The sequence below is a fragment of the Ursus americanus genome, chromosome 11, assembly GCF_024610735.1.
Source record: "Ursus americanus isolate L20-20 chromosome 11, mUrsAme1.1.p, whole genome shotgun sequence".
In the NCBI taxonomy this organism is placed as follows: Eukaryota; Metazoa; Chordata; class Mammalia; order Carnivora; family Ursidae; genus Ursus; species Ursus americanus.
In genome coordinates, this window is record NC_142137.1 from 46,036,613 (window position 1) to 46,059,206 (window position 22,594).

General features: G+C 38.1%; 1 protein-coding gene and 1 non-coding gene across 5 annotated transcripts in view; both read right to left on the reverse strand.

Moving 5' to 3' along the window:
• Window positions 1–475: 475 nt before the first annotated feature.
• The window catches only part of VNN1 (vanin 1), a 46,310-nt gene continuing 24,191 nt past the window's right edge, over window positions 476–22,594 (reverse strand). For all 4 annotated transcript variants that reach the window (XM_045805532.2, XM_045805531.2, XM_087865498.1 and 1 more), the window contains 7 exons: window positions 21,938–22,168; window positions 20,528–20,658; window positions 13,455–13,647; window positions 12,482–12,773; window positions 11,675–12,033; window positions 4,367–4,537; window positions 476–3,409 (listed from right to left, as the gene is read on the reverse strand). In XM_045805532.2, coding sequence (XP_045661488.1) covers window positions 3,227–3,409; window positions 4,367–4,537; window positions 11,675–12,033; window positions 12,482–12,773; window positions 13,455–13,647; window positions 20,528–20,658; window positions 21,938–22,150 — 1,542 coding nt within the window. In that variant the 5' untranslated portion in view covers window positions 22,151–22,168 and the 3' untranslated portion in view covers window positions 476–3,226. The remainder of the gene's footprint in view (window positions 3,410–4,366; window positions 4,538–11,674; window positions 12,034–12,481; window positions 12,774–13,454; window positions 13,648–20,527; window positions 20,659–21,937; window positions 22,169–22,594) is intronic.
• On the reverse strand, window positions 17,163–17,267 carry LOC123797654 (U6 spliceosomal RNA). The gene has a single exon (XR_006781015.1). It is a non-coding gene; the product is annotated as a U6 spliceosomal RNA (small nuclear RNA).

Consider the following 22,594-nt stretch of genomic DNA (forward strand, 5'->3'; position numbering starts at 1 on the left):
AGATTTTTTGGTTTCATTTGCTACTGCACCATAAGCTAGCCTATCCTGTCTCATAGGTACGGGAAGAAATATAGCACGGTGAAAGAAATTTGTTTTTGCACTGTCTGTACTTAAAATGCTAAACCTATTATACATGAAAGCATGCTACCTATGTATTACTAGTGAATATAAAATATTTTCCCCATCTAGGACTCTGTGTTTTCAAAAACTAAAATTAAGGTAATGTATTCTGACTATGCCTGAGACATCTAGAATAGAGAATCAGAGGAATGTGTGGAATGTGGGATTCATTTTCAATACAAGAGCCAAGTGATAGGTTTCAGAACCAGCTTTTGATATTGGTAATGACTTTCTAGTTATTTTTTCCATACTCCTCTCGATATTCAGAACACTTCAACTTATGGTGGAAATGGAGAAGAGAGGGGATTGGAATCTGAATTAGTTTGCTAGGGCTGCCATAATAACGTACCATGGATTAGCTTAAACAACAAAAATTTATTTTCTCAAGATTCTGGAGGCTAGAAATACAAAGTATCGGCAGGGTTGATTTCTTCTGAGGGCCTCTCTCCTTGGCTTACAGATGGCCATCTTCCTTTGTGTCTTCACAGTCTCCACTCTGTGCATGTCTATGTCCTAATCCCTTCTTCTTACAAGAATACCAGTCATATTGGTTCAGGGTCCATCCTAATGCCATCATTTTACCTCTTTAGACCCTGTTTTTAAATACAGTCACATTCTGAGGTATGAAGTTCAGACTTTAATATATGAATTTGAGAGGAGAAACAATTCAGTCTATGAGACCTGAAATACATTGTTTAGATAAAAAACTAAAAGAACAAATAAGTAAAATCATTAGAACACTTAAGCAGAAGAGATATATGTTACAGTAAAAGTGACAATGGATTCAGATTTATTGTAAGTGTCGAGGCTCAGAAACTATGTAAGAAATAATATAAGAATCACGGGCGCCTGGGTGGCTCAGGCAGTTAAGCATCCAACTCTTGATTTCAGCTCAGGTCATGATCTCAGGGTCGTAGACTGAGCCTGTGTTGGGTTCTGTGCTGGGCATGGAGCCTCCTTAAGATTCTCTCTCTCTCTCTCCTTCCCCCTCTGCCCCTCCCCTCAACTCATGTACTGACTCTGTCTCTGTCTCTCTTTCTAAAAAATAAATAAATAAAAAAGGAAAGAAAGAATACAAGAATCGATAGCAACAAAGCAATCATGGAGAATTTCTCCATGGAGCCTGGAGGTGGGGATCATTGGGCACCATCTTGGAAGAGGGTTACCACAGTAAGAGACAGTGTATGTCTGTGTGTTTTACGTCATCATGAGGTTGATAACAAATCATATCTTTAAATGAGGGGGTGTCAAAAATTTTACTCTGGACCACTCAAATTCATCAAGGTATAAAAAGATTACGGAAAACATATTTGAGCATTGATCTTTTTTGGAATTAGTTTGTTTGTATTAGAAGAGCACCACAGATGTTTTATGCAGAGGAAATAAAAATCACAGTTAAAAGCATATCAAAGCTACCATGAAATACATATGTGTTAAAGAAATCCATAGTGAAAAAGTAATCAGAGCTGGCTATAGATGTAGTAAATATCATTTTTTTAAAAATTCACTACTTGTAATGTTTGACATTAAGAAAAAATCATTCTACGACAAGCTATTGAGTTTGTCACAGGGGGAAATATCAGATAGTATGTTCAGATGAGTAGTTCTTAGTTGATTTCCAGGAGAAATTTGAAAATAAAAACGAATATGCTTTATCTCAGGAATTTTAGTACATCCCAAATGCAAAAAAAAAAAAAAAAAAGACTTTGTGGTGTGTGTCTTATAGTGAATAAATATCAACAATGTTCATAAAAATTAGCTTCACTTATTTAGGATATTAGTTTACATAACACATTTGGTTGTAAGTTAATCAGGGTAATCTTGTGTGTGTGTGATGGTATATCGTACAAAATAAAGACATTATATTTCTCTTTTTATGAAAGAATTACAAGAAAGACACTTACAGGCAATTTGCCCACTGAGTTGTTTTGAATGTTTTCAATACTAAAATGCATTGTTATTTAATACTTCAGGGCAGGAGTCAAACTTTCTGTAAAGGGCCAGGCAGTAAATATTTGCAGCTTTTCTGGCCATAGGGTCTGTGTCATAACTACTCAACTTTGCCACCATAGCATAAAAACAGCCACCGACAATATTTAAACCAATGTGGCTGTGTTCAGTAAAACTTTAGGCATGGAGACTGAAATTTCAATTTCAGAACATTTTCACATGTCACATAATATTCTTCTTTTGATTCTTCTTTGTTTTTCAAACACTTAGAAACATAAAAACCTTTCTTAGCTCACGTGGCTTAGGCCACGCAAAAACAGATGACAGTCCAGATGTGGTGAAATGTTTGGTGTAGAACCACCCTATTAATATGCTTACAGGCTGACAAGATAGGTAAAACACTAAGGAGGCACTGAAAAACACTCAAAAAAGTGGAGGCCATCTAATAGGTTCCTAGGTGTAAGCCCTGCTGCCTTCTAGAATATGTCACTTCTAGGTGTCAAACCCAAACCAATTAGCTAATGTTGAGTTCACTGATTTTCTTTTTTTTTCTTAATAATTTTTTTTATTATATTATGTTAGTCACCATACAGTATATCCCTGGTTTTTGATGTAAAGTTTGATGATTCATTAGTTGCGTGTAACACCCAGTGCACCACGCAATACGTGCCCTCTAACTGAAATACGCAGGGTGGCTGAGCCGGTAGAAGACGTTTACACTTTAGACAATCAGAGGTGATGTAATTTTAGCAAGAAATATATCACACATGGTTGTACTGTGATAGTCATACACAGTTGTTAATAGCTAACACATATACAGTACTTTCCATGATCCAGAAACTTGTCTAAGGACTTTAAATGCATTCAATTATTTAATTCTCACCAAAAAAACCCCTAAAATGTGGGTAAAACTGTTACCCTCATTTTATAGATTTTACCCTTCAAAATTGTGTCACTGTTTATCTGGCTTCTATTATCTGGGGTGTGTGTGTGTGTGTGTGTGTGTAAGTGTAAGTGTAAAAACAGTGAACTATATATGTATATATACTTGTATTCACTTGTACAAGAGACCATGACCACTGTTAGGATCTGTATCCTTCTTTTCTCATCCATCATTTTCTTAACCACACAAAATAAGAGAGCAAATGGAAATATTCTACCAACTTAATGAGCACATAATTGGTATTATGACTAAGAGCATTACTCCTAGTGTTTGTGCCCGGGGGTCTGATGAAGCCTTTAATATCTGGTCCTTCTCATACATTCTCCCAAAGAGAGTCACGGTCAAGAGAGGTCCAGATGGCGGCTTCACGTTGAACAAGCGTCCATCACTTGACACCTAATTAAAACACAGAGAAGTTGATTGGGTCTCCCTGTAAGTTAGACAACCCCACAACAGCTTCTAAAATGCAGTACAACGGGATGAAAAATAAATAAATAAAAATAATGGCTAACTTCTCTTCTAAAAGAAATTTTGAAATGGTACAGAGTATAAGAAAAATTGGCACTGACTCATTTATTATTGAAATGGCTATAATCAATATCTTAAGAGTTTACTTATCTGAGTAAGTATTCCATGAGTCAATAAGCATAAAGCAATGGGTTTGGGAGTACCTAGGAGAAATCTAGTCCTCTCAGACGTAACAGGCTCCTCCAAGTGGACAGAAAGGATTGACTGAGGGGTTTCGAGCTGGGCCTCTGGCAGCCCTGTCACTCACTCACTATAGCCTCCCAACCTGCTCACTGTCCCTAGTGCCCCACAGCAGCTGTTCCTACAGGAAAGGGGGACTAAGAGCAAAACCCACAGGTAAGTCAGGGGAAGAATATGGCTGGGCAGAGAGTTTAGGCAGGAAGGAAATATTTCTGGACTTAAAAAAAATAAAAAGTGTTTGCTTTCTTACCTATTTCAGCCACTGGCTCTTCACCCACACAATGAGAGGAATTCCGTCTAACTTCGCTAAGTTATCACTGCCCATGATGTGAAGGGGTTCCCTCTGGTGGGACCAGTCCTGAAACCCTTCTCCAGTCTTCCTACTCAACAGAGTCAAAATAGTCCAGCCTCCTCCCAAAAGTCTCCACTATATTTATTTATTCAAGGATACACTAATTATTATACTAAGAATTTCCAGACAAGAAATTCAACCTGCTCAGTGTCCTTCGTGATTCCCCAAGACCAATTTTATTCTTTCCACATGGAGATTTTTGTGATATTTTTAAGCACTTGCATAGGTTTTGTACTCAAAAAGCACTTTCTCTTACATGAAATGAATTGTCAATATTAAGCAAAGGTCCTTACCTGAAATTCTCCAGGTGCAAGCTGACTTTCACTTAGCAACACCTCAGGGAAGACATACTGGGTTCCAAAAGTGCCGCTGAGGGAAAACATTTCAAACCTGGTAGAAGCCGTTTCAACTGCATCACCACAAGTGTTTAAGTTTGCGGTTTTACACCTCAGCAGGGTACAAATCTAGGAAAGCAGATGCAAGCCAGTAAGTCCTCAGAAAGCCAACTGGTACACCCTCCTGACCTAGAAATAGTGCCCATGCAATGCCTATGCCCCTTGGTTTGATAAAATATTATTTTTTTCATCAGACGAATCCAGTTCATTGATAGATCGCTAATTCAACTAGTCATAAAAATAAGGGACTTCAGGCCCCAGTGCTTTCTGCAGTTCGCAGTCAAACAGATTAAATCTCTGAAAGAAACAATCAGACCCTTGGTCAACAGCCATGAACTATACCCTCATTGTTCTCAAGCTAGCTTTTAATCATCACGTGTTCTATTTTTTAAAATAGGTTAAATTTAGACACGAGTTTAATCTCTACATTTTTGCCTATTTCACACAACAAAAGAACTTTAAAGTTGTAACGAACCCTAGAGTTGACCTAGAGGCAATCCTTGTGAATTGGAAAAGTCACATACTTTACATCTGAGCAAGAACTGAAATAGTTCTCACTATACTGCACAGGTAAGCTCTACTACACTATACTACTACGTAATTATTTGAATGTAAAATCTAAGTATATGAGTCATCTCACTATGCAGATGCAAAGTCCCCCAAGGAAGACCCATATTTATTTAATTCTACCTGTACTGCCTCTTCCAAGCCTTATTTCAAGCCACCTTTACCTGACTAAAGTAATAGCCTCTAACTGGTCTCTCTGCTTCTACTTTTGAAGTTAGAGAGTAAGTGCTTTAGAGCAAGTGTGTTAAGATGGGATATAATTAGTTTTTAGGTAAAGGTAGAATGAATACATGTTTCTATTTTATTACCTTGACATCTTACTGAAACCAACATTAGTTTTTTTAAGACATAAACCCACACAGATAGAATGGGAGGAGAGACCATGGTATAATGTTGGAAGCTGGGGTGGTTGATGCAAAAGTGGCAAATGACGTAGCAGACCTAAAGAAAGCCAAGTCCTAAACCGGCAATGGCAGAGCCAAGAATCAACCCTATCTACACTGCAGAATACTCGGAAGATTCCATCACTGGAGTGCTAGGTACCTCAGGAGCTGGTAAAGTAGTGGCTCAATTTAAAGAAAATTGTTGGGAAGTCGTTAAGGATGCCTCAGATACTGAGTCCCCCACCATGGACGGGCAACTGTCCTTCTCTTATTCCCATAAAAGATGGGGCATTTATTTCCAGAGAGAGTAAAGCAGATGATGTTTAGTGGAGGTTTTGAAAAACTTAGTTGAAAGGGATTACATGAATGAAACCTACTAAATGTTATGACCATCTCCTTCCACCAAGGTCACATCCAACAAGGTCATTGCTCCCACCTGGCTCTCTAAATGCTGCCAGCAAATAATTTATCTTGCAGAAATAAGATTGCCAGATAAACACAGGAAAGGAGTCCTGTTATCTGAAGTTTAGATAAACTAGAAATATCAAAAATAGTTTCTAAGCATAAGTATGTCTCAAACATTGCATGGGACATACTTTTATTTTAAAAAATATTTGTTGTTTATCCAAACTTTGAATTTATTAGAACATTTTGTATTTTAATTCGCTAAATAAGGCAACTTATTCAGGAAGGGAATTAGAAGAATTTTAAAACCTGGGAAACCTGACCCATCCCAAGAGGAAGTCTCCAAATATACTTAACTCAGGGATTCCACTAACAAAAGGCCCGGCTAGATTACCCTACTGTGAAGCTTAAAATTGTCAAGTGTCACTCTTATGCTCAGGTGTTCAGTCAGTTTTTGGTAATGTTAAAGGGTTCCCATATATATGAGGAAAGCTTCTAACATGAGAGAGAGCAAAACTAGTAGATATAAAGGAAACTTGAGTAAAAAAGAGACCATTTAAGAACAAGAAGCTCCAAGGAAAAAAGTTTCCTTAATAGCTTCAGAGAGATAAAATACTGTATCCACAAAACAACATCGGTAAGGGGAAAAAGACTCAAAGCAAAAAAACAGTTCTTGAAAAGTAAGAACATGTCAGCAAAAATAAAAGACTCAATGCAAGGCAAGCCTTGGAAGATCAAGAAGAAAAACTCTCAGAAAGTCAATGGAAAAAATGAAAAGAAATAGCAAAGAAAATATTTAAAAATTAGAAGACCAATTCAAAAGACACATGACGCCAATAATAGGAGTTCCAGAAGGAGAAGAAGTGGAGGGGAGGAGATTCTAAAAGGTTTCTAAGAAAAGGGAAGGAAGAGGGATACACCTACAAAGGATCAGGAACCAAAATAACCCAAGAATTCTCAGTAGCAATGCAATGACCTTGAATTCCATACCTAGGGAAATACTCCATCAAATTTGAAAGGAAAGGTATTTTCAATCCTGTAAGTTGAGAATATTTTATCACCCACTCACTCTCTTTCCGGAACTTACAACAACAAAGGAGGTGTGTGGTGTTGTGACTTATAGGAAGAAATATATATTTGGTCTTTTTTTAGTTCCTGACATAGAAGGCCCTAAAATCCTTGGAATTTCCTTAGTGATAAGAGGCGAAACGTGAAAGGAGGGGCTCTTGTTACTTACAACGAGCCTCTTTCAACCACACCTGAGTACGTGTTGATGATGAGATTTTTGGAAATCCTTAAATAACCACAGGGTGGAACTGGTTACCATCTGGTTAGAGTTGGAACTTTAAGCCTCACCATCCCCACCCTTATCTCTGGAGGGGAGAGGAATTGGAGGTTAAATCAATCACCAATGGTCAATGATTTAATCAATCGTGTCCATGAAATTAAGCCTCCATAAAAATCCCGAAAGTATGGGGTTCAGAGAGATTTCAGGTTGGCAAACAAGAATACCATATCTACAAGCCAGGAAGGTGGCACACGCCAAACTCCATGAGGACAGAAACTCCTGTGCTTGAAATACTTCCGGATCTTGCCCTCTGTATCTCTTCCTCTGGTTGTTCATTTATATTCTTTTAAAATATACTCTGCAATAAATTTTTAGCAGTATATAAGGCACTTTCCTGGGTTCGATGAGCCATTCCTGAAAACTAGCAAAATCCGAGGGGTGATGGGAATCCCTGATTTACAGTCAATCAAGTCACAAGCACAGGTGACAACCTAGACTTGCGATTGGAGTCTCAAGTGAGTAGGGGACCAGTCTTGCGGGACTGAGCCCTTAATCTGTGGACTCTGCATTAGCTCCAGGTAAATGGTGTCAGATGAGTAAATTTCAGAAGAAACAGCTAAAAGATTCAAAAGGTTTTGCCTTCAGAAAGAGGGATTGGGTGGATTATGGAAGGAACTAGTGTTTTACAAGCTTTCAGTGTTATTTGTCCTCGTAGTTATGTCCATGCATCACTTTGATTAGAATGAAGAAAGTGATAGAACCAGTCCAGGTGGAAGGAAGGGACAGGACATCTGGCCTATGAGAAGGACTAAAGAAATAAAGGAGTTGAATCAGGTGCTGCTTGCAATGGAGCCAGTGTTTATGTGAGTAAAACCTGGTGGGAGAGGTCTGATAATTAAAATAAAAAGTTATGTAACTTATATTAACAATAATAATAATAATAAAAGTTAACATTTATTGAAGGCTTTCTATGTGCGAGGCATAGTGCAAACTCTTCATATTTATAAATCAACCTTCCCAAAAACCCTATGAAGAAATTATTATTATTATTATTATTACTATTATTATTAATATCCTTACTCCCCACTTAGGACTAGGTTTAAGTCTTCCAGTTGTATTCTTTAATTGTCCATGGTACTTTTCTTTCTACGACATTTGTCACAACTAAAATTAACTAGTGATTCTCTTAGTTTTCTGTTCAATGCCATTTTCCCACTAGTATTACGTTCTGTGAAGACAATGACTATATCTGTCTTGCTCATCTTAATATCCTCAGGTCTATCAAGTGCTTGCACACAGAAAGCATTACATAAATACCTGGGAATAAAAATGAGTCCATATGTTATAGATGACGAACCAGAGGTTTAAAGAGGTTAAAAGGCTGGCTCAAGGCCAGGTGGCCGTTACCCAGCAAAAAAGGAATTTACCCAGGATTTCTGACTCCAGAATCTATGTTCTCATCATGTTGTGTTAAGCCCCTGAATTTAATCTTTGGTTTTTAGCAGAGTTGTTATCTCTAATTTCTTATCCTGTTGGGAAATAGCTGTACATTCTAGAAGACTAATAGGCCAGTGACTCTGACATTCGTGGGAGGAAATGGAGAGGACAAAAGGTACAGAAAATAATCTAAAGAGGAAAGTCTCCTAAGTCTATTGGGTAAAGGGAATGAACTTCTTTCATTTAATTTATTCCTTCTTTATTCATTGATTTACTCAATGATTCTTTAAAATATGTAGACTGCCTCTTCTCCCACTCTCCTCTAACAACTGCTGTCAATCTCTACCCAATCTTTTACCATCTTCTACTCTAGAAAATGCTACAAGCACCTTCTTTCCCCATGTCCTTAAAATTCATTCTAGAACACTCGGAAAATCTCTGTGGCAAGATGCAGAGTTATTGTACCCTTATCTCCTTTTCTTTTTCTTCTCTCGTTAGTTATGGAACATAAAAACTAGGAAGATCAGTAGGGGAAGAAAGGGATAAAGAAAGGGGGGGTAATCAGAAGGGGGAATGAAGCATGAGAGACTATGGACTCTGAGAAACAAACTGAGGGCTTCAGAGGGGAGGGGGTGGGGGAATGGAATAGACAGGCGATGGGTAGTAAGGAGGGCACGTATTGCATGGTGCCCTGGGTGTTATACGCAACTAATGAATCATTGAACTTTACATCAGAAACCAGGGATGTACTGTACGATGACTAACATAATAAAAAAAAAATTTTTTTTTAAAGAAATAGATTTTAGTGTTACAGAGATTTTTCTAGCACTAATTATCATCAGTTAGACTATGAAAGATTATGAATATAATACAATACCAGATTCTCTCATCCTTTATTCCAAGACCAAACTTCTCTAAAAATAAAGGTTTTTGTAGCATATTTGGCATTGAGATCTAACTTGAACTAACATAAGGCTATGTTTTTATTTAAGCTATTTAGGATGAATAGTCCCATGTTTTCCAGCAGACATACTAACATGTTTGATTTGGGGTGCTGCCCCAGAGTCTGCTGCTGATATCAGGTACCATGGCTCCAGCTGAATGCCCCATAAATACTTCAAAACCAGAACATCCAAAGTGAACTGAACATCTCCCCACTGCCACTGAATCTGCTCCCCGTCTAGCATCCTGATCTGTCAGAGCATTACATTCACCCCGTTACTCTTGCCAGAAACCTGGCACATTCTAGTCCCCTCATTCTGCTTTCCTGTTCTCGATCAAATTAGCTATAAGTTATGTTTTCTACATATTGCTTGACTCCATACCCTGCTCTTATTCCTACTAACATAATCTTGGTACAGGTCCTAGTAGGACTGTTTTAATAATCTAACTAGTCTTTTTGACCTAGGTTCATCATCTAGAGTGCTGCCGCAGTGATCTACTCAATGGCATATCTGATCACATCATGCCCTTGCTGAACACCTTCCAACAGAAGACTATTACCCAGAAAATAAAGTCCAAACTTTAGGAATGATAGTTCAGATGCTGTCAAATGTGATCCTGCCTCATCTTCCACCAATCCTTGCTTCTACATTATACCTTAGTAACACTGCCCTACATATCTTCCTTCTTGACACATCCACACCCTCGCTTACACTCCACTCCACCCGGAATTTCCTCCCACTCTTTTCATCTGGATAATAGCATAAGCTCATACATCATGTCTCCAGAAACTTCCCTGAATCCCCCAATTAGGCTTAGTACAGCTTGTTAGTATTCCTACAACAAAATGTGCATTCTATGTTCTATCGCACGCCAATCTGTACTGACATTATCTGTTCACATGTCTTTTCCTGCTACTAAATTCTTCAAGAGGAGGGCCTTTACCTATTCCTCTTCATATCATTAGCACTGAATACATAGTAGGCACTCAGTAAGTTGTCCAAATGAGCAAGCATTGGTAAAGTGCTTATCATGCAGCAAACAGAATGTTGTACAGTGGGCATAGTTCTAGCACTCAAAGGGTTTTCAGTCTCAAAGTACTATGCACATAATTTCACATAATATGTCCTTGATAAAACTGAGCAGAGGATGCCTGAAGTACCTAGCCCAGGTGGGGAGGTGGGAATGGTGCTACAGAAAGTTCAGGACAGCCTTCTGGTTGAAGACAACAGCTGAAAAGCACTGTGAATGGTGAGTAGGTGGGGCCATTACAGATAACGGAAACCATCTGTGCACACACCAGAGCGTCTGCAGAAGCCTGCACCCTGCGGATGAGGAAATGTCTCAATATGAGAGAAGCCCAGGACACACGTGGGTAGAAGTGAGAGAAAAGAAGAGATAGTAGGAAAAGGCACAGGTCAAGAATTTATGAGTATGTTTTGTTAAGGAATTTGATTTGCGAACTAGAAGACAGTGAGGAATTTTAAGCAAGAGAGTGAGATAATCAGAATTGACTTTTAGTAATGTTTATAGTTAGAGTGTAAGACATAGATGGGATGGAGCTGAAACTGTCAACAGGAAGCCCCGAAATAGGATGGGAAACAGATCAGGGAAGAGCAGAGCAGAACGAGAGGAACATGGAAGTTGTTTGTCCTTAGGGGTCACACCTCACCAGGCTATAATAGTTCCTCCTTTATTGTTGGGGTGTGAGATACGCAAACCTTTGCAGTAGTAAACTACTCTACTATATATCTCAGAAGTCGACCCTCTACCTCTCCAGGACAAACCTACTGTCAAGCTCTTAATGAAACAAGCTTTAGTGAACATAAAGAAAACGGAAACATTTCTTTAGGCAGGAAATACCGGAGGTTAATCACCCATTAAAATCATTTGTAATTCGATTGTATCATTTTAAATACGGGTACTGTAAATAAACCTTCTGCCTTTTATCCAGCCAGTTTAAAATTGGACTGCCATCTCAGATTTCAAGTTTAGCAAACAAAAATTCAGGATGCCCAACTAAATTCGAATTTCAAATAAACAACAACATTTTTAGTGTACAGGTATCCTCGAAAGTGAGACATAGTTATAATAAAAATAATCCATTGTTTATCTGAAATTCGAATTCAACTAGGTGTCCTGCATTTTTCCTGGTCAACTCCCTCCCACCAAAATAATCATTACCTGTAAATAATATGTCCCTTCGACAATATGTAGTCCATCAAATGCCCCTAGGGCATAAACTTCATCTGTTCTCTTCTCAGACATCTTGTAGCTTAGATGACAGCAGAGTTTTTTCTGACAAACTGTGTAATTTCCTGCGACTCTTGTGAGCTCCAAGAAGGTGAATTCATCAAAAAAGGCAGTACCTATAAATTCCTGATTTCCTGTTGAGAATGCTTTTATGCTACTGGCATAAGAAGTCCAATTCACTACAGGGCGGTGTGTGTAAGAATCCAGTTGTGAGAGGAGGAGTTTTCCTTCCTTTGTCTTCATATCATAATGAAATGCTTTTGGAGAATCAGGCGCATAGATGCCACTTCCTGAAAGTGATGTTGGAAATGGCATTTGAATTAGAAAAGTGAAAAGAGACTGCACAGTCGTTGTTGTTATTTTAAACTCACATTACCATTTACTCTCTCTAAGCTGGATATGTCATTAATTTCAGTAAAATATACTGAGAAGGACAACAAGTGAGAGGAAATCCAACAGTGTGATGCCAAAAAGCCAATAAGAGAAACTTTCACGTAAGAAGTGGTGAACTTTTGAGGGGGAAAAGAAGAAATGTGCATATAAGTTGAATAAAAATAAATAAATCTACAAAATAATTTAGATTGAGATGGATTCTACAGTATGTCACCAGCCAGATAGGCCAAAAATTAAGAGTTGGAAAACATTATACTAAGGAGTGTATGTTAGCTAGAAAAAATTATTTTTTCTTTTACTTTTTTGATTACATAAAGTTTATAAATCTCAGAACTTACACATTACCTGTCATTCTCTTCGAGGGGTGATGTATATTGGATGCAAGGAAGTTGACCCCCATGCCCACTGCCCAAGCTGAGTGGAATTGAATAGCTGACAAATGTGGCAAAACATTCATCCATGCTGTTGGGAAGACTATGGTATCCACATGGAAATCTTTCACCAGAGTAATAGCAGGATCATAGAAGAGTATATCGAAGCACGTGAAAATGCCAAATCTTCCAAAGATGGTGTCAAAAGTCACAACCTCGGGCTTCTTGGGTACATTGAATTGATTTTCACCCATGAAAAGGTTGTGCTGTAATAAACAGAAGATGAAGGGGGTAAAAGTCTCTTTTCAGAAGTTGGCCTGAGTGTTACTGTGTCTGAAAAAGTACAAGCCAACATCTCTTAGACAGTGCCAATTTAATCCATGACCACTGTCTTCATGGGAAAAAGTGTAAAAGAATCAGAGATTACTATAGCTGATAGGAGCCTTTGGTTCAACCTCCACATTTGATAGATATGTAGGCAGGAATCCTTATTTGCTGAGACCCTCTTGAATCTTACAAGACATAGAAGTGAAATAGATAACTTCTATTTGCCAAGAACACTTAACTATTTTCTGTGGACAAAGGACTTCCTTTGCACTTTTCTCTTCAAAATCAAGTCTATCTGGTAGGTAGTTTCTCCTTCTAGTCTTGACCCATTGCCAGGGTATGTCTTCAAAAGGACCAAGTCTAAAAGACAACGTTATATTTCACTACAGGCACCTCCTGCTGATTCTCATCCACTTCCACAGCCACATTCCTAGGTTTCTAATGCACAGAAAACCTCTTGAGCCTCTTTAGGGGAGCTTACCATACCTAATCATTACTTTCTATGCTTTGTCTCTATTCTGCTTCTAAAGTATGCTTATTATCAACACTAATGATTTTTCCTTCTTGTCCACTTTATTTTGTAACATTCAGTAACTGAACTGTTTGCAGATTAATTTTACCTTATGGTAGCGTGCCACCAGTTTTCCCTGAGAATCAAACACCACATCAGTGTTGTATTGGTAACGACCATCGGGGGGACACTGAGCGTCACTGGCATTGCATGGCTTCTTGTCTCCAATATTTGCCACAACGTAGATAGAGTTGTCCTTGGCCAGGCAGCTGAGTCTTTCTTGCACTGGGGTGTAGCCAAACCTGATATGTATTCATTAAAAAAGGAAAACAAAAATGAAGCTTATTGTTTAATAAAGTTCAGAATTATATGGCCTGAACCTGTTATGTGATATACATGAAAATAAATTCTAAACAGCATCATCGAAAGGAAGGTTTAAAACAGGAATAGATTTCCAAGGAAGTACATGCTTGTGGGAATTTGGTTGTAGGAAACTATTCTAGGAAAACATTCTAGGCCATGTATTTTTTTTTCATCATAGCATTTCTCATCATTTTACAATCATGTGTTCACTATGTGTTTATCTTATCATGTGTGTCACATCTCATAGATATTTTGGGACCATGATACAGATCTTCTGTTCACTAACCCTGGCAGAAAAGAGGAATTAAAAAAAATATTTCAAGTGAAAGAACAACAACTTGAAATCAGAATTCTGGGAAGATGGCAGAGTGGAAAGCAGCAGGAACACATCCATCCACCTACATAATATTTGTTCTGGCGGGATCTGACTGGTATAACTATTTTGAAATTCAGGAGTTTATTTCAAGGCTTGTTAAGTTCCAAAGGAAAGCTTGGAAGGCAAACTGCGGTCAATTTCAGTCAATTTCCGCTCTTAGCTCAGCACTGGCTACCCATGCTTTACCCACACCCAGGCCCCTGACAGCCAGCCATGCCAGAGCACCATGCAGGCAGCTTACGGAATCAGGTTGACAGTAAAAACCCTGTCCTCCAAATATCAGGGATCTGTGTTCTGATCACTGATAACTGCTTCTGATCATGGAGGTGCAAACACTGGGGAAGGCAGCCATTGTTGTACCCCACCACCACCACCGCCACTATATTGTTGCAAGTCCTTCCCCTACTGGCTGAAGTAATTTCTAGAGGACTTAAAGAACTAGAGTTATCTTCTCTCTCTTTTCCTTAAGTTTTCCTTTTTTCTCTTTTGGAAATCAGACATTTAAGGACTAGGATATGCAAAAGCAATCATATATATAGGAGAATTCAGAAAGTCATCATACATGCTCAGGGAAAGACACAGGCTAAGACAATGCCTCAAAAGATCTTAAATTTACACATCAAGCTTATGTCTAGCACAGAAACAGCTTACAGGAATCAAAACAAACAAGCAAAAGGCACTAAACCCTGAGGAAAGGGAAGAATTTGATTTTCAGAATGATCACATTTTAAGATTCAAATATCAATTTATCAACAAAAAAAATCATAAGACATACAAACAAACAGGAAAGTATAGCCCGTTCAAAGGGATAAAAAAGAATAAGCCTACAGAAACCATCCTGGAGAAAGACCAGATGGCAAACCTACTAGACAAAGACTAAAACAGCTGTCTTAAAGATGCTCAAAGAACTAAAGGCAAATGTGGAAAAAGTCAAGAAAATAATATATGAACAAAATGGAAATATCAACAAGGAGATGGAAAACCTAAGAGAAATCAAAAAGAAATTCTGGAGCTGAAAATTACAATGACTAAAACGAAAAATTTACTAGTGGGATTCAAAGATGGATTTGAGCTGAAAGAAAGAATCAGTAAATTTAGTAATCCCCAATAAGATTATGAGCAGTTTTTAATCAGACACTAGAGACCAGAAAGCAGGGGGCCAATATATTTAAAGCACTAAAAGAAAAAAACTGTCAACTAAGAATCTGGTATCCAGCAACACTGTTCAAATGTGAGGGAGAAATTAAGACACTCTATGCTAATATCTGACAAAATAGACTTTAAATTAAAAAAAGATTACAAGAGACAAGGAAGGACATTATATATTAATATTCAAAATATAAAAGAACTCTTAAAATTCAACAATAACAAAAACCTGATTTAAAAATGGGCAAAAGACTTGAATAGACTTTTCTCCAAAAAATAGCCATACAAAGGGCCAATAAGCATATGAAAACACGCTCACCCTCACTAATCACTAGGGAAATGCAAATCAAAACCACAATGAAATATCACCTCATATCCATTAGAATGTCTACTATAAAAACAAACAACAACAACAACAACAACAAAAATAAGAAGTGTTGACGAGGATGTGGAGAAATTGGAACAAAAGGCACTGTTGTAAATATAAAAATGATGTGGTCAGGAAAAGGACTGCCAGGAAACCAGTCTGGCAGTTCCTCAAAAAATTAAAAATAGAACCACCACATGATTCAGCAAATACACTTCTGGATATATTTCAAAAAATTGAAAGCAGCATCTTGAAGATATGTTTGTACACTCATGTTCATAGAAGAATAGCTAAAAGGTGGAAGCAACTCACGTGTCCATCAATGGATGAAAGATGGCAATATATATATTAGAATATTATTCAGCTTAAAAAGGAAGGAATTTTTGACACATGCTACAACATGAATGAACTTTGAAGACATTATGCTAAGTGAAATAAATCAATCACAAAAAGGTAAAAACCATACAATTTCACTTATATAAGGTAGCTAGAGTAGAGTAGCCAAATTCATAGATATAGAAATTAATATGATGGCTGCCTGGGGCTGCAGAGATGGGCAAATAGGGAGTTACTGTGTTCTTTCCCCAGCTTTACTGTAATATAGCTGATATATAACATTGTGTGAGTTCAAAATGTAAAATGTGATGATTTGATACATGTATATATCAATAAATGTTTACCACAATTAGGTTACCACATTTTTTAATTAGTATAATTGTCAATTTATTGTTATTATTGTGAGAGCATTTAAAATGTACTCCCATTGCAACTTTCAAGTAAACAATACAATACTGTTAACTCATCATGCTCTACATTAGATCTGTGGAATTTATTCCTCTTGTAACTAGAAGTTTGTAACCTTTGCCCAATTTTGCCTCCTTTCCCCCTGGCAACTACTGTTCTCTCTGCTTCTTTAAGTTCAGCATTTTTAGATTCTACATATAAGTGAGATCATACAGTTTTTGTCTTTCTCTGCCTGGCTTATTTCACTTCACATAATGTTCTCAATGTTCGTCTATGTTGTTGCAAATGGCAGTATTTCTTTCTCCTGGCTGAATAATGTTCCATTGAATGTATGTATATACCACCTTCTTTATCCATTCATCTGTTGATGGTCACTTAGGTTACTTCCATGTCTTGACTATTGTAAATAATGCTGCAATAAACATAGGGGTGCAGATATCTTTTTGAGATAGTATGGTATGTTCAGATTTTCTATTTCTTCATGATTTGGTCTTGGTAGTTTGCCTACTTCTAGAAATCCATGGATTTATTTTAAGTTGTCCAATTTGTTGTCATATAATTATTCAAAGTAGTCTCATGATTTTTTGTATTTCTGTGATATCACTTTTTTTTTAAGATTTTATTTATTTGTCAAAGAGAGCACAAGCAGGGGGAGCATCAGGCAAAGGGAGAAGCAGGCTCCCCGCTGAGCAAGGAGCCTGATGCGGAACTCGATCCCAGGACCCTGGGATCATGACCTGAGCTGAAGGCAGACACTTAACCAACTGAACCACCCAAGCGTCCCTGTGGTATCACTTGTAATGTCTCCTCTTTTCATTTCTAAAAATATGGAATTCTTTGGGAATTTCCATGTCATCCTTGTGCAAGAGCCATGCTAATCTTCTGTATTGCTCCAATTTTAGTATATGTGCTGACAAAATGAGCAGAAGCAGAATTATTGTTTAATGGGTGTAGAGTTTGAGTTTTGCTAAATAAAAAGTGTTCTGGAGGTGAGTGATGGTGATGGTTGAGTTATTAATATGAATATACTTAATACCACTGTACATGTATTTCACCACAATAAAAAAAAAATCAGAAAAAAAAGGACCCTTGGAGGTTAAGAAAAGGGAAATCTTGTTCAGGGAACTAATCAATCTGGCTGGAGCAGAGGCATTGTTAGGGAAGAAAAGGGAAAAGGGAATTTAAAAAGATGCATTTGGGTTCATAAAAGAGCCCAGCACAAAAAGCTAAAACACTTATTCCAAATTTAATAGACAAAAAGATTTTGAGGACAGAAGTAACATGATCTGAATTTTCTTTAAGATAATAGGCCATTAGGGTATAGAATGTACTAGAATAAGAGACTAAATGTACAGAATCATTAGGAAGTTGTTGCACCCATAGCTCAGATTAAAGGCAACAAGGATTGGGCTAGGGCAGACCAGATAGTATGGAAAAATGGAAATACTGGAACACTTGTTAATGCTTGATTTTTTTAAATTCTTTTTTAAAAGATTTTATTTATTCATTTGAGAGAGAGAGAAAGAGATGGAGAGAGAGGACGCACATGAGCAGGAGGGACAGGCAGAGGGAGAAGGAGAAGCAGACTCCCAGCTCAGCAGGGAGCCCAACATGAGGCTCAATCCCAGGACCTGACCCAGAGATCATGACCTAAGCCAAAGGCAGATGTTTAACCAATCTGAGCCACCCAGGTGCCAAGGAGTTCTTTATCCTTTATCATGTTACCAGTAGTTGTCCCAATAACACAATTAAAATGCAATCTTCAAAAGTGAGACCCACCATATGTAACATATAGCCATATTTATTCTCTATTGGCACAACCTTTAAATAATAAATGGTAAACAATAGGTAGGTTATTGACGAATAGCTGAGAAGAGTAAAATAACTGTTGACTGAATGGAAATTTATTGCCATCTGCTGGCAATAGTAGTGAAAGCTTTCTTTGAGTATCAAATTGAGACCATTAGATCTACAAATTGGTACAATTAATATAAGCAAAACCATAGCAATTATCTACAAAAACGTATCCTTGAAAAAGACCAAGAAGGATGAGAAACCACATCTAAAAAAATATTCTAACGCATTATGTATAAAGAATGACTATTTGATAGTTTTTCTCCCTCGTTTGCTTCAATTAAAGTCTGAAAGACAGAGGTAAACAACACATCGAACCACTTGAAACATATTTAGCCCAAGTCTTTTCAGATCACCACAACTGGCAGAATATATTGGTACATGAAATAGAAATCTGGTGTTTGGGATTTCTTAAACAGTCCAGATTACATATTTCCCTCCTGTCTCTATTAATCTTGAAAGTGTATCATATATTCAAATATATTTACATTTAAACTATATTTTTCAGATTGTTTGCTATACCCAGGAAAGATTACAAAATGCTTTGCTAAAACATACACCCATATGACCTACTCCCTCACTTCCTCCAAGTCTTTGCTTAGATGTCACCACGAAGCCAACTGATAACCAAAAATTTAAGCCCCATGCTTGCTGCCATATTCACCTGTCCTGCTTTGGTTTTCTCTATAACCTTTACCTTTACTACATAGCATAGATAAGCAGATAGATAACAGATAACTAAATAGGTAGATATTATGTTTTTTTCATTGACTATCTCCCCACACTAGAATATAAGCTCCAGGAAGACAGATTTTTAATCCATTTTGTCTACTCTACTGTCCAGAATAGTTCCTGTCCATAACAGGCACACACACAAAAACCTGTTAAAATAAATGAATGAAGGCAAGGAATGGAGATGCCACTAGCTGATAGAAAATAGGAAGGGCAGGGGCGCCTGGGTGGCACAGCGGTTAAGCGTCTGCCTTCGGCTCAGGGCGTGATCCCGGCGATCTGGGATCGAGCCCCACATCAGGCTCTTCTGCTATGAGCCTGCTTCTTCCTCTCCCACTCCCCCTGCTTGTGTTCCCTCTCTCGCTGGCTGTCTCTATCTCTGTCAAATAAATAAAATCTTTAAAAAAAAAAAAAAAAGAAAATAGGAAGGGCAACCAGACTCCTTGAAATGGAATGCATGGAACAGCCTGGCGGAGATTTTCAGGAGCCCCTTGGAAATTTGGTTCTAGGAAAAGATCATTAAGATACAAGTGAAGTCTGGGGCGCCTGGATGGCACAGCGGTTAAGCGTCTGCCTTTGGCTCAGGGCGTGATCCTGGCGTTATGGGATCAAGCCCCACATCAGGCTCCTCCGCTATGAGCCTGCTTCTTCCTCTCCCACTCCCCCTGCTTGTGTTCCCTCTCTCGCTGGCTGTCTCTATCTCTGTCAAATAAATAAATAAAATCTAAAAAAAAAAAAAAGATACAAGTGAAGTCAACACATGATGGAGGTGAACAGAGTGCTTGCCCTTTAGAAAAATCTGGCGTGAGAGGTGGTCAAATAAAAAGTAATTATGATACAATGAAACATGAAGAAAGCAGATGATTAAGATAAATACTGAACTTGTCAAAATCAAGGTGTCTCTATAAGCAGTTACCGTAGTTAGTTCGTGTGGTTTGGAGAGCAGTGCCTATAATGTTAGCAATAGTGTCTTTAGAAAGAAGTGAGGTATACATTAAAAATAATAGTGCTATTTTTCATCACACATCATATTCCTTTAGTCTGGACCTGACTTAAACCATTTACACAGTTCTGCTACATTGACGATCACCTTAAGCTCTTGGGATTTCATACACATTAAACTCATCTAGCCACCTTATTGATGTAAAAGGAAAAATTTTAATCCTAAACTAACATGTGACTCTATTTTGTCATTTTCTCACGCAGTTTTCAAATTACAGACCCATGTGGGGCAACAATTTTCCCTTCACTAGTAAGAAGTCAGAAGATTAGAGTTTGATTCTGGTTCTCCCGCTAACCAACCACCCCTGTAACCCTAAGCAAGTTATGCTATTGTCTCTCCAGATTCCTTCCTTCAAAGGAAATATATTCGTATTGAATTTGATGATTTCTATGTTACCTTCCAGAACTAATTTCTGTGATTTCACAATTCATAGTCACTTATCTAATAAATGTATCCACAGAAGATGACAAATAATAAAACGATCTTGAACTTAGAGTTGACAGTGGATCTTATGCAGTGATCTACTACAAAGTCCTCCCAGGTAAAGTGCATTCACTTTCATGACTGGATTGTCTACCATCTGTTTGGGATTATTACCTTTTGGGATTATTACAAGGGATCCAGTTCACTCCAGGGTCTGGGATATCCTCCAGGTATGGGTAGATAGTTTCCCTGGTAAAGTTCCAGCCATAAATACCATCTTCTGGAGTCACAATAATATGTGCACCCTGTTAAAAATGTAGCTTAATTAAAATATCTCTCAGTTAAGCAAACAATCCAAGACACGTCGGTAAGGGGACCTGAGGAACTGAGTGGATGAGCAAACTCCATCCAGGCCTTTTTTTTTTTTTTCTTTTCGATCTTAATCCTTTGTTTTCTGTATTTTTATAACTTATTTTCTTTACACAATTGCATTGTCTAATCCCACCATCACCATTTGTACATGTTTTCCTTCTTCCATAAACATGAATAGCTTTCCAGGTTATTCGCAGGTTTGCTACCCACTGCACTTATTAAGCCTAAACCCAACTCTTCTCAAAATTGCCCCCTCCCTGGACTTCAGTAGACATTGTGCCCAGAATGTCACGGATTGATTTATACTCAAATTCTCCATTTTACTTCCTGCTCCACTCAAGCCTTCCCTGCTATGTATCCTGCAAAATTGATTCTGGCTTCTCAGAAGGCTGGGAAGGTGCCAAGCCCAGAGGTACACCCCGAGCTCACCTGGGCACCTTCAGATGGAAGAGTCACCCTCAAAGCTGCTGTGGCCTAAGAAAATAGTGGGACTAAGGATAAAAAAGAACCTCAGAATTCTTAATAATCTTTAAAATGTTTGTATTGTCTAAGAATGTGTATTGGTAGATATAAGTTATATGTATGTATTCATGATTCGTCACACTTCACATAGGCCTCCTCCACACCTGATGTGCAAAATCTTGTTTGAATCATATCCATTCAAACCACACTTATACTCAACCCTTCATTCAACTCAAGGACTTACTATGCAATTAATATATATAGCTTATCTTGTAATTAGAATGAAATTTGAAGTACATAATACATCTTATTGAGTAATTTGCAACTTAACTTTATTTTAAAGTTTTGAACTAATCCAAAAACCTTCACAAGCTTAAGAGCACAAAAGTATCGCGAGGCTGCTGATACTCTGAGCACAGCACCTTGTCCTGACTCATTTATCCTCCACCGTCCATGTGTAGCAAGAGAGAGCAGCAAAGTTGTTGAATGTATAGAAAGTTCCACAAAGTTCTGCTGCTCCTTAATGACGAAGCCATCCTTTTCTTAACTTTGTCTCAGTATGAGGGAAGTGTAATAGAGCCCCTACTGTAATAATTTCGAGAAGGAGGTAGGAGTCTGGTTGTACAGCGAAGTTGTTGGCTACCCCGACACCTATGTCTTCCAAAAGTGTAAGTGCACCTGGCAGGGACCCTGTCTCCTAAGACCCCACCCCTTCTCCTGGTGGAATCCAGCACACTTGAGAGATGGTACCTGGTTTGCCGCTGAAGTGATCGCTGCCTCCAAAAGATCCAGATTTCGGTTCATTAACGCCAACGCCTCTTCTCGGGACACTGGTATCAGGGTGGCATTAGGCAATATCACTGCGTGCTCATAAACAGCTGCAATAAATGTATCCCGGGAGCTGACTTTGAAGACACAGAAAACTGAAACTGCCACATAGGCCAGCAACGGAGAGGGGATCATGCTGAAGTCCGATGATTGCTGATGAACAGCCCAGTCCCGACATGTAGATAGAGAAAACACAGTTGATCGTGTGATTCCCAGGACTTAGTCCTTATACATAAATTACAAAATCTACTCTAAACAAGCCTTATGGAATTGCATCGTTCACACAGATGTAAACACATCTTATATGACAAAGGACTCTTACTGCAGGGATTTGCAGGATCTAATAAGGAAATGCATGCTTTAGTTTTCTAGGGTTGTCATCACAAGGCACCCCAAACCAGGCAGTTTAAACAACAGAATTTATTATCTCACAGTTCTAGAATCAAGAAGTTTCAGATGAAAGTGTCAGTGGAGTTGGTTCTTCCTGAGGACTGTAAGGGAAGGATCTGTTCACGCGCTCTCTCTCTGCATAAACGACTGTCTTTTCCCTGTGTCTGCACATGGTATTCTCACTGTGTG